The sequence below is a fragment of the Dromiciops gliroides genome, chromosome 1 (assembly GCF_019393635.1).
Source record: "Dromiciops gliroides isolate mDroGli1 chromosome 1, mDroGli1.pri, whole genome shotgun sequence".
Lineage (NCBI taxonomy): Eukaryota > Metazoa > Chordata > Mammalia > Microbiotheria > Microbiotheriidae > Dromiciops > Dromiciops gliroides.
The window spans coordinates 547,079,165-547,092,176 of record NC_057861.1 but is presented as its reverse complement, the minus strand read 5'-3'; the positions used below and the strand labels follow the sequence as shown (position 1 = coordinate 547,092,176).

The window sequence follows — 13,012 nt, the reverse complement described above, 5'->3', positions numbered from 1 at the left end:
CCCAGAAAAGGGCTCAGCAGCACCTCACCAGAGGTGCTAGTCCTCTTCGAACATCCAATATACCTCAAGGAGTGTCTTAACAATTAAAGTGCCTGACTTGGAGTGAGGAAGACATGAGTTTAATCTTGCCTCAGATACTTACTAGCTTTGTGACCCTGGGTAAGTCACCTGCCCTCTCTCAGCCTCAGTTTCTTCATCTGTAAAATGGACATAATTATAGCATCTACCTCACATATTCACTGGAAGGATCAAATGAGATAACTTATGTGGAGTGCTTTATAAACTTTAAAGTGCTATATAAATGCTATTATTATTATTATCTATACAACACAGACCATGTCTTGAAGTTTACAATCTAACAGAGTAGCAGGGAGAGATACAAAAGAGTAAAATAGATGTAAAGGAGAGACTGAGGCAAAGTGGTGTGATAAATTTGAGAAAAGAGAAATCACTTTTACCTGGGATGGAAGTAGCACCTGAGCTGGACCTCATAGGAAGGGATTGAGGGTAAGGTTGAAGTCCATTGTAGCTTGGGAGATACAGTGAACAAAGCTACAGACATTCTCAAGGCCAGGACAAAAATAGGGAGTGGGGAGGGGTAGAAAGCATTCCATTTTATTTTTATTTATTTATTATTTATTTAATTTTTTGTGGGGCAATGAGGGTTAAGTGACTTGCCCAGGGTGACACAGCTAGTAATGTCAAATGTCTGAGGTCAGATTTGAACTCCACTGCGCCACCTAGCTGCCCGCTGAAATCATTCCATTTTAGCTGTAACATTGAGCACATGAAGGGAAATAGTTCTAACAGGACTGAAAAGGTTAAACTGGAGCCAAATTGTGAGGAACCTTAAATACCAGCATCAGCCATTGATACAATAGTCACATGTTGGTTTTCAGTCGTGTTAGACTCTTCATGACCCCATTTGGGGTTTCTTGGCAAAGAAACTGGAGTAGTTTGCCATTTCCTTCTCCAGCTCATTTTACAGATGAGGAAACTGAGGCAAATAGGATTAAGTTATTTACCCAGGGTCACACAGCTAGGAAGTATCTGAGGCCAGATTTGAACTCAGGGAGATGAGTCTTCTTGACTCCAGGCCTAGCTCTCTATCCACTGTACCATCTAGCTGCCCCCCACACTGTTCAGTAGGCAATGGCAAACCACCAATGGAAGGTTTTTGAGTAGAGAAGTGACTAGATGAGAGAAATTTGTTAGGAGGATTGATCAGGCAGCATTATGGAGGATAGACTGGAGGAAGGATAGACTAGAGGCAGTTAGACTGGTGAGGAAGTGATTCCTAAGTAAAAAATAAAGTCAGTTTATGAATGGAAATAAACATTCATACCCTGGGGTTGATCACAACAAAGACAGCAACAGCAACAGTAATAAGAACAACAATAAAAATGGAAGTAATTCCAAAAGTGAGGAAAAGATAAGGGCCTGACCAAAGCGGTTGCATTAAAAGTTGAAAGGAAGGAACCTACCTTGATATTCCTTTTCAGGCTCCTTCTCATTTTTACAAAATAGATAGCAATGATCAGGTGCAATTGGCTGTATCACTAGATCCTCCCACTCCCACCTCCCCCTTAACCCCAAAGAAAGCAACAGCATTGAGTGCATGGCACAAATAAATAGATCTTTAATTTCAATAAATATACACTCTCCATCATATCAGACAATATGTTCTGAAAAATGTACAGAGACATTCAAAAGAGTAACGAGACTACTTCCTTAACTTAGGGGCTGTTGGGGAAGAATGACTTTGAGTCACACACAGACACAGAAAGACCCACAAGAGTCTATAAGGGAAAGAGATTGAGTCCAGTGGAGGTTTGGGGGCCTTTCTACCCATAGCATCAGCCCTTGGCGACTCTAAACATTTCTTCATTGGCTTTCTCTGGATCATTCTATGAATCCACTCCAAAGGATTATTTTGCTATATCATATTCCACGTACTTTACATACAGATATGTGACTATTAGATGGGTGGGTCTCTAATGAACAGGATGTAGTTGTGTGACAATTCATTCACGGGGGAAGGCAAGAGGTCTGGGTCCCAGCCAGCACGCCATCTTCCACACGCAAGAGGACTTAGGTGCACACATATTCACACACGTGTGCATTTAGACAAGAACATAAGTATACATACTGACAAGAGTTCCTGGGTAATAAGCTAACACAAGGACAGATCTATTAAGTCAGTAGTTATTTTACTACATTATATATATATATATATATGTATATGATTTTTTCCCAAACTGTCTAATCTACTCATAACATTCACCAAGAGAACACATAGATACTTAAACCTCTGGGAAAGAGAATCAGGTGTGCACACACTGTCAGCAGACAGCAACTATTTCAAAAGTTTCCCATTGGGCAATAACCTCCCCATACTGACCCAACACTAAGCAAGCCAGTCAGGTAGGGGTTGGGCTGTCTTCTTCTTATTAATTCAAAAGTGCCCTTGGCATTGAAAATGAAGTCATGGGGCAAAGGGTAGAGGGGGTGCCAACATCAGTGGATGCGTCCAGTAGATCCCAGAGAAGAAACAACGGACACAGTTCACATCATCTGGAAATGGGACACAGGAATCTTTTGAGGCACCTTATCAAAGGCAGTCGTTTTGATACCAGTAGTTGTCTCCATTCCTCTCAATTCCACGGTGATTATGTATGCATGTGTATACTCATATGTATAGTATGTGCATGTGTATATGTCAACCATTTTTTTCCTCTCAATTTTTTTTTGGGGAAAATAAATCACCCAGGAATTTTCACGTCACCTCAAGAGAGGCCGGGGAGACCCGGTCACACTCGGCTCGGGATCGGAGGCTATGCCACTGCTCCACTGCTGTCCGGTGGGTGTTCAGCATCCGCCGCCAATGGTTGGACTCAGAGGAACCGGTGGAGTACTGACCAATGACGATGCGCCCAATGAAGTCATTACTGCTCTTCATATTGTGGCCAAACACTGGAAAGACACGATGGGGATAAGGAGGGATATTAAGGGGTATGAAGAAGGGAAAGCAAGCCAAGGGGAAGGGGAAGAGAGAGGTGAGGATAAAGGGGAAGGTTTGGTAGGATAAGGGATAAGACATCAGTGAGAAGACAATAATTCCCTTAAGGTCAGGAACTATCTTCTCCTTCCTAACTCAATTTTTATGTTGTTTTTTTCCTTCCTATAAGTCTTTATTTTTTTCTCAATTACATGTAAAGATATGTTTGAGTTCCAAATTTTTCTCTCCCTCTCCCTTCCCTCCCCCCTTCTGAGGCCAGCAAAGCAATCTGATATAGGTTATACACTACTATCATGTTAAACATATTTCCACATTAATCAGAACAAAAGGAAAAAAGAACTCAGGAAAAAATAAACAAGAACAATAACAAAAAGATCGACAACAGGGGCAGCTAGGTGGTACAGTGGATAGAGCACTGGCCCTGGAGTCAGGAGTACCTGAGTTCAAATCTGGCCTCAGACACTTAACACTTACTAGCTGTGTGACCCTGGGCAAGTCACTTAACCCCAATTGCCTCACTAAAAAAAAAAAAGAGCAACAACAAACTAACTCAATTTTTAAATGATAATTTAATAACAATACTATATTTTAAAAATCAAATCCAGGGGTTCTTAAGTGGGATCAGTGAATTTTTTTTAAAAAAACCTATTTTGAAAACTATATTTTGATATAATTGAAAATTATAATCCTATGTATTTTATTTTCTTCATTTAAAACCATTATTCTGCAAAGGGGTCCATAGGGTCTCTCAGACTGTCACAGGGATCTATAATACAAAAAAGGTTAAGTACCCCCTATCTAGTTTATGGCATTGTTTTGTCTATAAAAGTTTCTGTTTTCTCACATTATTCAGTCAGACTACAAGCTTCTCAAAGTTAAGGTCTTAGGTTTATTTAACTCTTGCTGATGATGACTGAGGTGCAGCAAGTGCCTAAGAATTCATTTTTGACCATGGAGAATTGCAAAATCATGACATTTTAGAGTTGGAAGGAAATACCTTTGGTGTAGCCAAATGAGCACTGGCCCCTCTGGACTCAAAAAGAAATTCAGTTCGAAAGCACTTATGTGATCTTGGACAAATCTCTTACCCTCCCTGGGTCTCAGTTTCCTCATTTGTAAAATTAGATAACTTCCAAGATTTCTTTCAGCTCTAAATCTATGGTCTTATAACCTTGGTGAGCATAGGGTTCAGCTCATACCCACTGTAACATACCCAACAAGTAGTCAGTCAGCATGTGTTTAGAGACTTCTGATGAGGGTTAACACAGCGCTTCTCAAGGCAACCCCTCCACTTTTGGACAGCTCTAATTTGGAGGAAGTTTTTCATGAGACCACAGGTTAAGACATAAAATGGACATTTTGCAAGAGATGACCAAATCCCACCCCCTCATTTCACAGATGAGGAAAGTGAAGCAGAAAGTTGTGTTAAGTGACTTGCTTAGGGTGGTAGCTAGTAAAAGTCTGAAGCAGGATTTAAACTCAGGTCTTCCAATTCCAAGCCAGCACTCTTGTTCTTTTTTGTTTTTTTGTGGAGCTATGAGGGTTAAGTGACTTGCTCAGGGTCACACAGCTAGTAAGTGTCAAGTGTCTGAGGCTAGATTTGAACTCAGGTTCTCCTGAATCCAGGACCTGCACTTTATCCACTGTGCCATCTAGCTGCCCCAGCACTCTTGTTCAGTTGTGTTCAACTCTTTATGACCCCATTTGGGGTTTTCTTGGCAAAGATACTGCAGTGATTTGCCGTTTCCTTCTCCAGTTCATTTGACAGATAAGAAAACTGAGGCAAACAGGGTAAAATGACTTGCACAGGATCACACAGCTAGTAAGTACATAAGGCCAGATTTGAACTCGAGAGGATAGGTCTTCTTGATTCCAGGCCTGGCATACTATCCACTGAGCCACCTAGCTGTCCAGCATTCTATTAAGCCTAAATTTGCTTTTTTGAAAATTTGCTTCCACCCATTGTTCCTGGTTTTGCCATCAGGGTCCAAACAGAACAAGTTTAATCCTGATAACGATGGTGATGATGGTGATGGTGATGAAGATGATGACAACAACAATGGTGACTAACATTTCTGTAGCCCTTATTTGCTTTACAATTATTACCTCATTTTATCTTCACAAAAACTTTGGAAGGGAAGTATTATTATTAGCTCCATTTTATGGATGAGGAAACTGAGGTAAACAGGTTAAATGACTTACCCAGAGTAGCACAGCTAGTGTGCCTAAGTGGGTGTCAGGCTCAATTTGAACTCAGGTCTCCCTGACTCCAGGCCTAATGCTCTATCCACTTGCACCACCTAGCTGTCCCAATGATAAGAATTCTTCACATTTGTGTTTCAGCAATGCACCTATCATTCAGTTAGCCAGTCAGTCAATAAGCATTTCTTTTTTTTTATTTTAGTGATGCAATTGGGGTTAAGTGACTTACCCAGGGTCACACAGCTAGTAAGTGTTAAGTGTCTGAGGCCAGATTTGAACTCAGGTACTCCTGAATCCAGGGCCAGTGCTCTATCCACTGCGCCACCTAGCTGCCCCTAGGGGTTTCTATTCTAATGAGGGAAAGAACATTTAAATAAATAGGTATATTCTGAATACACACAGAGTAGATAGAAGGTAATTTTAGAGGGAAAGACTCATCACCTGATTAAGGAACCAAACTCAACAGAAGAAAGAAGCATCATTCTATCTGGTCCACGGCTGACCCTCTCTTTGGGAGATGCGACTCTCTTTAATTTATTGTGTGTAGGGGTAAGTAGGGGACGTGCAGGCAGAGAAGGAAGGACCATTAACATCTATTTAGTAGAAGTAGTGGGTTTCCTGTCAGGAGCCACTAACATTTCTCCTATCCTTGGCAAGGAGGCCAGCACAAAACATTTTCTCAGGAAGATTTTCACTGTTAATACCCACACACATTTAATTTTCATCTTGAAAGCCTAATGAGATCATTAGCTTGATTTATCCTTGGAGTCATGTTAGCCCATTCTCTCTCTGTACTGTGGCATTCCTCATGATCTGCTACTCTCATGGGCACCCAGACTGTCTGGGTTATTAATGAAGGGCCGTAGAATGTGATGTATCACGGATTTACCCAGCATGAGCCAGGCAAGTGCAGGATTGATCCCGGGAGGAATCTTGATGATCAAATAAGCCAGTCAAAATATGCATAAAAACAAAACAAAACAAAAAAACAGAGCTCAGATGGTAATGAAGCCATGGCCTCCCCCACGACATCTATATCAAGTCTATGAAATTATAAAAATGGGAAAATAAAAATAACTAAAAACCAAACCACCCACTCCCACCCCCACCCCCACTCCCACCAAGAGGTTTATAAAATAATCAAAACAAACAAAAATAAAGATCTGAAGCTAATTCCACAAAAATCATTAGCATAGTTTTGCTCTGATGGCTGAAGTTAGAGAGCCGTGGGCTAATATTATTGATAAGTGTGCCTAGCTTACTTAGACTGCTTATCTCTTGGAGAACATGAGACTTACAGGAGTTGACATTTACAGCCAGAAGGAACCCTAAAGGTCATCAAGTCTAGTCCCTTCCATTTATACATGAGGAAACTGAGGCCCTGGCAGTTAAATGCCCTGCCCAGGGTCAAACACTAATAAGTGGTTTGAGGCAACTTTTGAACCCAGGACTTCCTGAGTCCATGTCCAGGGCACTACCCAATACATTATAATACGTTGTTGTAGGTCTTCAAAAAAAAATATGAGTAGGCTTTATTATTTTTTTTAAATCTATCATACAAAAAACCAAACATACAACAGTTTTTTTTTTTCTAGAGGAAAGGAAAGGGAGGAGGAGAAAGAGGTTTGGAAGATGGGGGAAGAGATATGATTTTATTAGTATAAGGAATCTCCAGTGAGGAAACACCCTCTATCAGTGCAGATGGACACCAATGTGCTACAAAGACATCTGACTTGTGCTAGATTTGAAACCAGATCATTCTGACTCTAGAGGGAGCTCTCCATCCACAACCCTGATCTGCCTCTCAACAAAGGAGATATTGTTGTTCATCCTTCATAGTTGAAGAGGACCAGTGACATCATGATGTTAGGATCAAGGTTCAGTGTGTCCAACTGTGGCTAATCAGTGCAATGAGTTCAGAAGTCTCTATCACAGATCAGGCACAAATAGTCCTTTGAACATTTGGGATGGAGGTAGATGTCTCTAGATTTGTACATCTCACATTTCCTTTGTACTACTCTGTAGTACTTTGTACTTTGTGATTCTGCTTGGCTTATAGAGCACAACCCTTCTTCGATTCAGGCATGCTATGCTAGTCGGTCCTGTGCCAGCATCTCCCATGTCTCACAATCAATACTAAAGTTCTTGAGAGTGTCCTTGAACCTCTTCTTCTGACCTCTGAGTACTTGCCCTTTTTGAGTTCTCCATAAAATTGGCTTAATGTTTATTGCAAAAGATTACTTTGCTTTACTACAGGAGTTATATAAACAGCCTCCCTACTGCATGTATAAAAAAATCAAGAGATCTGACTCCATGGCCTCTAAGGTCCTTTCTGGTTTGAGATTTATGATCCTCCATTAGAAAATGGTTCCATTTACAAAAATTCTATTTTCGCAGAGCTTTTCTGCAGACAAATCTATCACATAGGTAGCCTCAGAGGATTTTGCAGCAGCGGTTCTAGAAAGCAGTTGTTCTGGAAACAATCTGGAAGTACCGGTGGACAACAAGCTGGACACAAGTTAGCTGTGTAATATGTCAGCCAAAAACCCATACCATCTTGGGTTGTGTTGATAAGCACAGCTTTTAAGAATAGGGAAGTAATCCTGTCACAGTATTCTGCCTCCCTCAGGCCTCCTTGAATACTGTGTTCAGTTCTGGCCACTGCAGTTTAAGAAGGACATTGGTAAACTGAAGGGTGTCCTGAGTAGGTCACCTAGAATCATGAAGGGACTAGAATCCATGTTCTGTGAGGATAAAGTGAAGGATGTGGGAATACATAGAGAAGACTCAAGGGGAGATTTGACATCTCTCTTCAAGTATTGAAACGCTCTGAAGTGAAGAAAAGATTAAACTTGATCAAGGGGGGGAGGGGGCAAAACCATTACAATGGTGGGTGGGAGTTGGAAAGAGGCAAATTTAGGCAAGAACTTCCCACCAACTTGAGCTGTCCAAACGTAGAATGGGCTGTCTCAAAAGGCCACTGGATTGGGGCAGCTAGGTGGTGCAGTGGATAGAGCACCCGCCCTGGAGTCAGGAGGACCTGAGTTCAAATCTGGCCTCAGACACTGTGTGACCCTGGGCAAGTCACTTAACCCCAATTGCCTAAAAAACAAAACAAACAAAAAACAAAAACAAAAAAAAATGGTGCTGGATTCCCTCTTGTTGGAGGTCTTCAAGCAGAGGCCAGAGGATGACTGTCAGGCTTGTTGTAGTGGGGATTCCTTGTGAGTATGGGTTGGATTAGACAGATAGATAGCTGGGGAGGTCCCTTCCAACTCCAAAATTCTATGATTCTGTAATATCAAAGTACTCCCTCTTTATCCTCCTCTTCCTACCACTTTCCCACCATTGACCTTGAATCCAAAATCAAGTTCTACACTCTGTCTTAGATCCTGTGAGATTTTTCTCTTCTCTTTGGGCAAAATGCCGAGTCCCTCTGGGTTTCCAAAGCTCAAGAGGCAGTCCCACAGTGTAGTTCAAATCTTCTTAAACTGTGGGTCTCAACCCCTCGTGGGGTCCCATAAAATTTGGCAATAATAAAAGGTTATGCATACCTACTTTACATACCTAAATACCCTGATGGTGTAAAAATTTCTTGGGAGTAAAGGGGTCACGAGTAGAAAAAGTTTAAGAAACCCTGGTGTAGTGGATAGAGTGTGGGGATGGTGTCGGGAAGATCTGAATTCAAATCCTTCCTCAGATATGTACGAGCTGTATTACCCTGGACAAGTCACTTAACTGCTGCTTGCCTCAGTTTCCTCAACTGTAAAATGGGGAAGGGGTAGATAGGTGGGGCAGTTGATAGAGTGCTGGGCCTGGAGTCAGGAAGATTCATCTTGCTGAATTCAAATCTGGCTCAAATACTTCCTACCTGTGTGACCCTGGGCAAGTCACTTTACCCTGTTTGTCTCATTTTCCTCATCTGTAAAATGAGATGGAGGGGCAGCTAGGTGGCGCAGTGGATAAAGAACTGGCCCTGGATTCAGAAGGACCTGAGATAAAATCTGGCCTCAGACACTTGATACTTACTAGCTGTGTGACCCTGGGCAAGTCACTTAACCCTCATTGCCCCAGGAAAAAAAAATAAGATGGCGAATGGAGAAGGAAATGGCAAACCACTGCAGTACCTTTGCCAAGACAACCCTCACTGGGGGTCACAAAGAGTCAGATACGACTGAAACAACTGAACAACAACAACAATGGGGATAATAATAGCACCTACCTCCCAGGGTTGTTGTGAGGTTCATATGAGATAAACTTTGTAAAGCAAACTTAGCATAGTGCCTGGCACATAGGTGCTATCTAAATGATGATGAATGTGCAGACCTGTGCCTATAATAAGGGCAGGGGTTTGATACCATATAGGTCTTGGAAATAGGGCTTCAAGAAAGGCAGTCTGTGGCTCCCTTTCACCCATCAAAAACTACAGTTTAACAGCCTATGAAAGAGTAAGTGCTGGATGATTTGTACACTCACTAAGTGGGTTAAAGTAGGGGTCTGTCTGCTGAACTATGTCTAGGTGAATTAGAGTTCATTGATAGGCATAAAGGCAAATACACACACACACACACACACACACACACACACACACACACTCACACTCACACCCCCCTCTCCCAGTCACTTAAAATGTAAACTGTAATGAGCTGAGACTGACTAATATGAGCAGTTTCCTATTCTAATGGTTTGCCTGGAAGAATATTGCCATTAGCAGATCATTACATTGAAAGAGGGCAATAATAATGATTGGCTACTCTCAAATGTGTTACCTCATTTCATTTTTTCAACAAATCTGGGCTGCTGAGTAGTTACGATGCTCTTCTAACAAGGGAAGGAAACTGCACTTTCTAACACAACTTCTATCCTTCTGCTAGTCTGGACAACTCGCCATCACCTATACATACCCCACACTTGCCCATTTCTGTGTCTTTGCTTCCCTAGGCTTGTAATACCTTCCCTAACTCTCTGGCTGTTGAAAATTTACCCATCTTTTAAAATCCAGCTCCAGTACTGCTTAATATATTAAACCTTCTCTGATTCCTTTAGGGAATACTTTTTCCCATTCCTTGAATCAGTGAAGGAGACAGGTGTACCTGAGTATTGTGAGTTCTGGGGAAATATATTCTCCTCAGATAAAGTAACCAAGGAAAAACAACTAGGGGTAAGGAGTGTGTGTGTGTGTGTGTGTGTGTGTGTGTGTGTGTGATCATTTTAGGGAACTCTGATAAGACTAACCACTGAGAAATGTATTTCCCATAGGAACACACCTGAGCTTTAGCAACATCTCTGATCCCAGTGATTGCAAGCTTCCCAACTTCCTTTTCTACCATGGCAGGCCACTGATTGGCTGTGTACTCTAAACAAGCTTTAAAAAAGCTATAAAAGCCCAATCTCTACTCATAGGAGTTGAGGCTGCTACCAGTCCAAGCAGTCTTCCTCAGTGCACTAATACATTTTCTTTCAGCCTCATTTCTTGCTTTTTGTCCCCCCCCCCCCAAACTTATAAACCTTGTGGTGTGTGAGATATCCTGCCCTCCATGGAAATTTCCACAACAAATCTCACACCTTTCTGATGCACTTATCACGTACTGCGTAGTATTCTAGTTATTTGTGTAGATGCTGTATTTCCCTATTAGACACTAAGCTACAGGAAGGCAGGATCTTATCTAACCTTTGTAATTCCTATTAACACTTGGCATAGTGCTCTGCAATTAATGGTCAACAAGTATGTTTAAAGGCCCTACAAAGTGTCAGGCACTGGGAATACAAATACAAAAACTAGACAGTCCCTGCCCCCAAGGAGCTTACATATTATCAGGAGAGACAACATATACATAAATTAGTACATACAGAATGAATTTTAAAAGGTTTCCTGGAGGTGGTGGTGCTTGAATTGAACCTTGAAAGAAACAAGGAATTCTAAGAGATGGAGGTCAGGAGAGAGTGTATTCCAGGTATAGGGGACAGCTGATACAGAGGCAGAGAAATGGTAGACAGAACTAAAAATGCATGAAAGCCATGGGAGCCAGGAGTGTGGAATAAGAGTTGTGAAATATTCTATAAATCTAAATAGTTTTTAAGGGCAATGTTATCATATAATAATTGATTTTACATGATGACTACAAGGCAAGAAAGGATGAATTATGCTCAAGATACTCTGTTTAGGAAGGCAGGGAAGAGTCTCTGCCTGATGAGGAACCCCGCTGATGCCAGCCAATGATATTATCTGTACATATTATCTCTTCCAATAGAAGGTATATTCCCTGAAGGGAGGCAACTATTTCATTTTTGTCTTTGCATCACATAATAGGCACTGAATAAATACTTGTTGACTGAAATTTTTAAAAAGCAAGGAAATTAGTCATATATTTTAAAGAGATTTCCACAAAAATGTTTAATATTTGATGTTTTTGTGCTTGAAAAGGAAAACATCAGTTATATGGAAAGTTAATTTGAATGGAATAACTCATTAGAATGGAAGTTCCTTAAAGAAAGGGATTAGGGTTTTTTATTTTTGTTTTTTAGTGAGGCAATTGGGGTTAAGTGACTTGCCCAGGGTCATACAGCTAGTTAAGTATTAAGTGTCTGAGGCTGTACTCCCGACTCCAGGGCCGGTGCTCTATCCACTGCGCCATCTAGCTTCCCCGAAAGGGATTGTTTTACTCTGTATCCTGTAGCATGGTGGGTGTCAATTAAATGAAGAATGATTATTGACTATCTATGAAGAGTGAATGAAAAAGGAAGAGATTGGGGTTTTTTTTTTTTGACAAAAATGTAAAGAGAAATGATACTATTATCATCCTAAAGGCTACCTCCTCAGAGTGTAACATTCATCTAAGGCCATCTAATTATGTTTCCACAAGTCCTTCTCATTCCTTATTCTTGCTTTTGGGGGGGGAAAGGATAAAAGTGCTGAGGGATGTTACCCAGGTTGAGTTGGTATGGATGGGATGCAATCTGTATTGTTGGAGGAAATATACACATTAATGAAATTGATGATCTCCTGATGCTGGTGATGTCTCCAGCAATTACCATGCAAACCATCAACAATATTTAAGAAAAAAAAAAAGTATTCGATTTTTGGTCTCTAACCAAGTTACCACTTAAGAATCATCTCATGTAACTGTTTCTATGGTGCTCATCACCATGGTATTTCAGAGCTCAGACAAACATTCTTGGCAAAACAAATGCAAACACACATAGGAAATGCTTCATTGGATTCTTGGCCCTAGAAACTGACATTTGAGAGAATGGTGACAGATAACTTTTCTAATCACAGATTCTATGTTCTGTGAACGAGAGTCACAAGAAAGTTGAGTCTTTCACAGATTTCTGTGTGTGCGTTTTTAAAAGCCAGTTCTTGAATGCAAAGAGCTGAATTGCTTTTGGTTGCTAATTGACAGTTATGGAAGTGAAATGAGAAGAGTTGGAATGTGGGTGTAATAAACATTCCAAATAAGAATAAGATCTTCGCAGACTTTAGCAGATTGTACTGGTTACACATATCTTATGTTTCATTCACTGTGTGATATTCTATCCTCGGATATGGCTTCAAATGCCCACTCCCTAAGTCAGCTTCTTTTTTCAACTTTATCCAGCAGTGACAGTCAATTTCAAAGATACAATGGAGGATACAGATTGGCCATAAACTATGTCTAAAATCTCTCTTTTTATGTGCTATATTGGGTTAGCATGGGACTTCCTCTAGTTCATGCCCAATGCTACATCAGAAAGCGAATGAGAGAACCTGAAGGCATATACAGTTTGTACACGCGCGTGCACACACACACA

The 13,012-nt window shown here is 41.0% G+C and overlaps 1 protein-coding gene across 2 annotated transcripts in view; it reads right to left on the bottom strand.

Annotated features, from left to right (window-relative positions):
• Positions 1-1,628: 1,628 nt before the first annotated feature.
• Positions 1,629-13,012, bottom strand: part of SYT17 (synaptotagmin 17) — a 90,207-nt gene continuing 78,823 nt past the window's right edge. For both annotated transcript variants that reach the window (XM_043974765.1, XM_043974771.1), the window contains exon 8: positions 1,629-2,973. In XM_043974765.1, the coding sequence (XP_043830700.1) occupies positions 2,777-2,973 (197 nt within the window). In that variant the 3' untranslated portion in view covers positions 1,629-2,776. The remainder of the gene's footprint in view (positions 2,974-13,012) is intronic.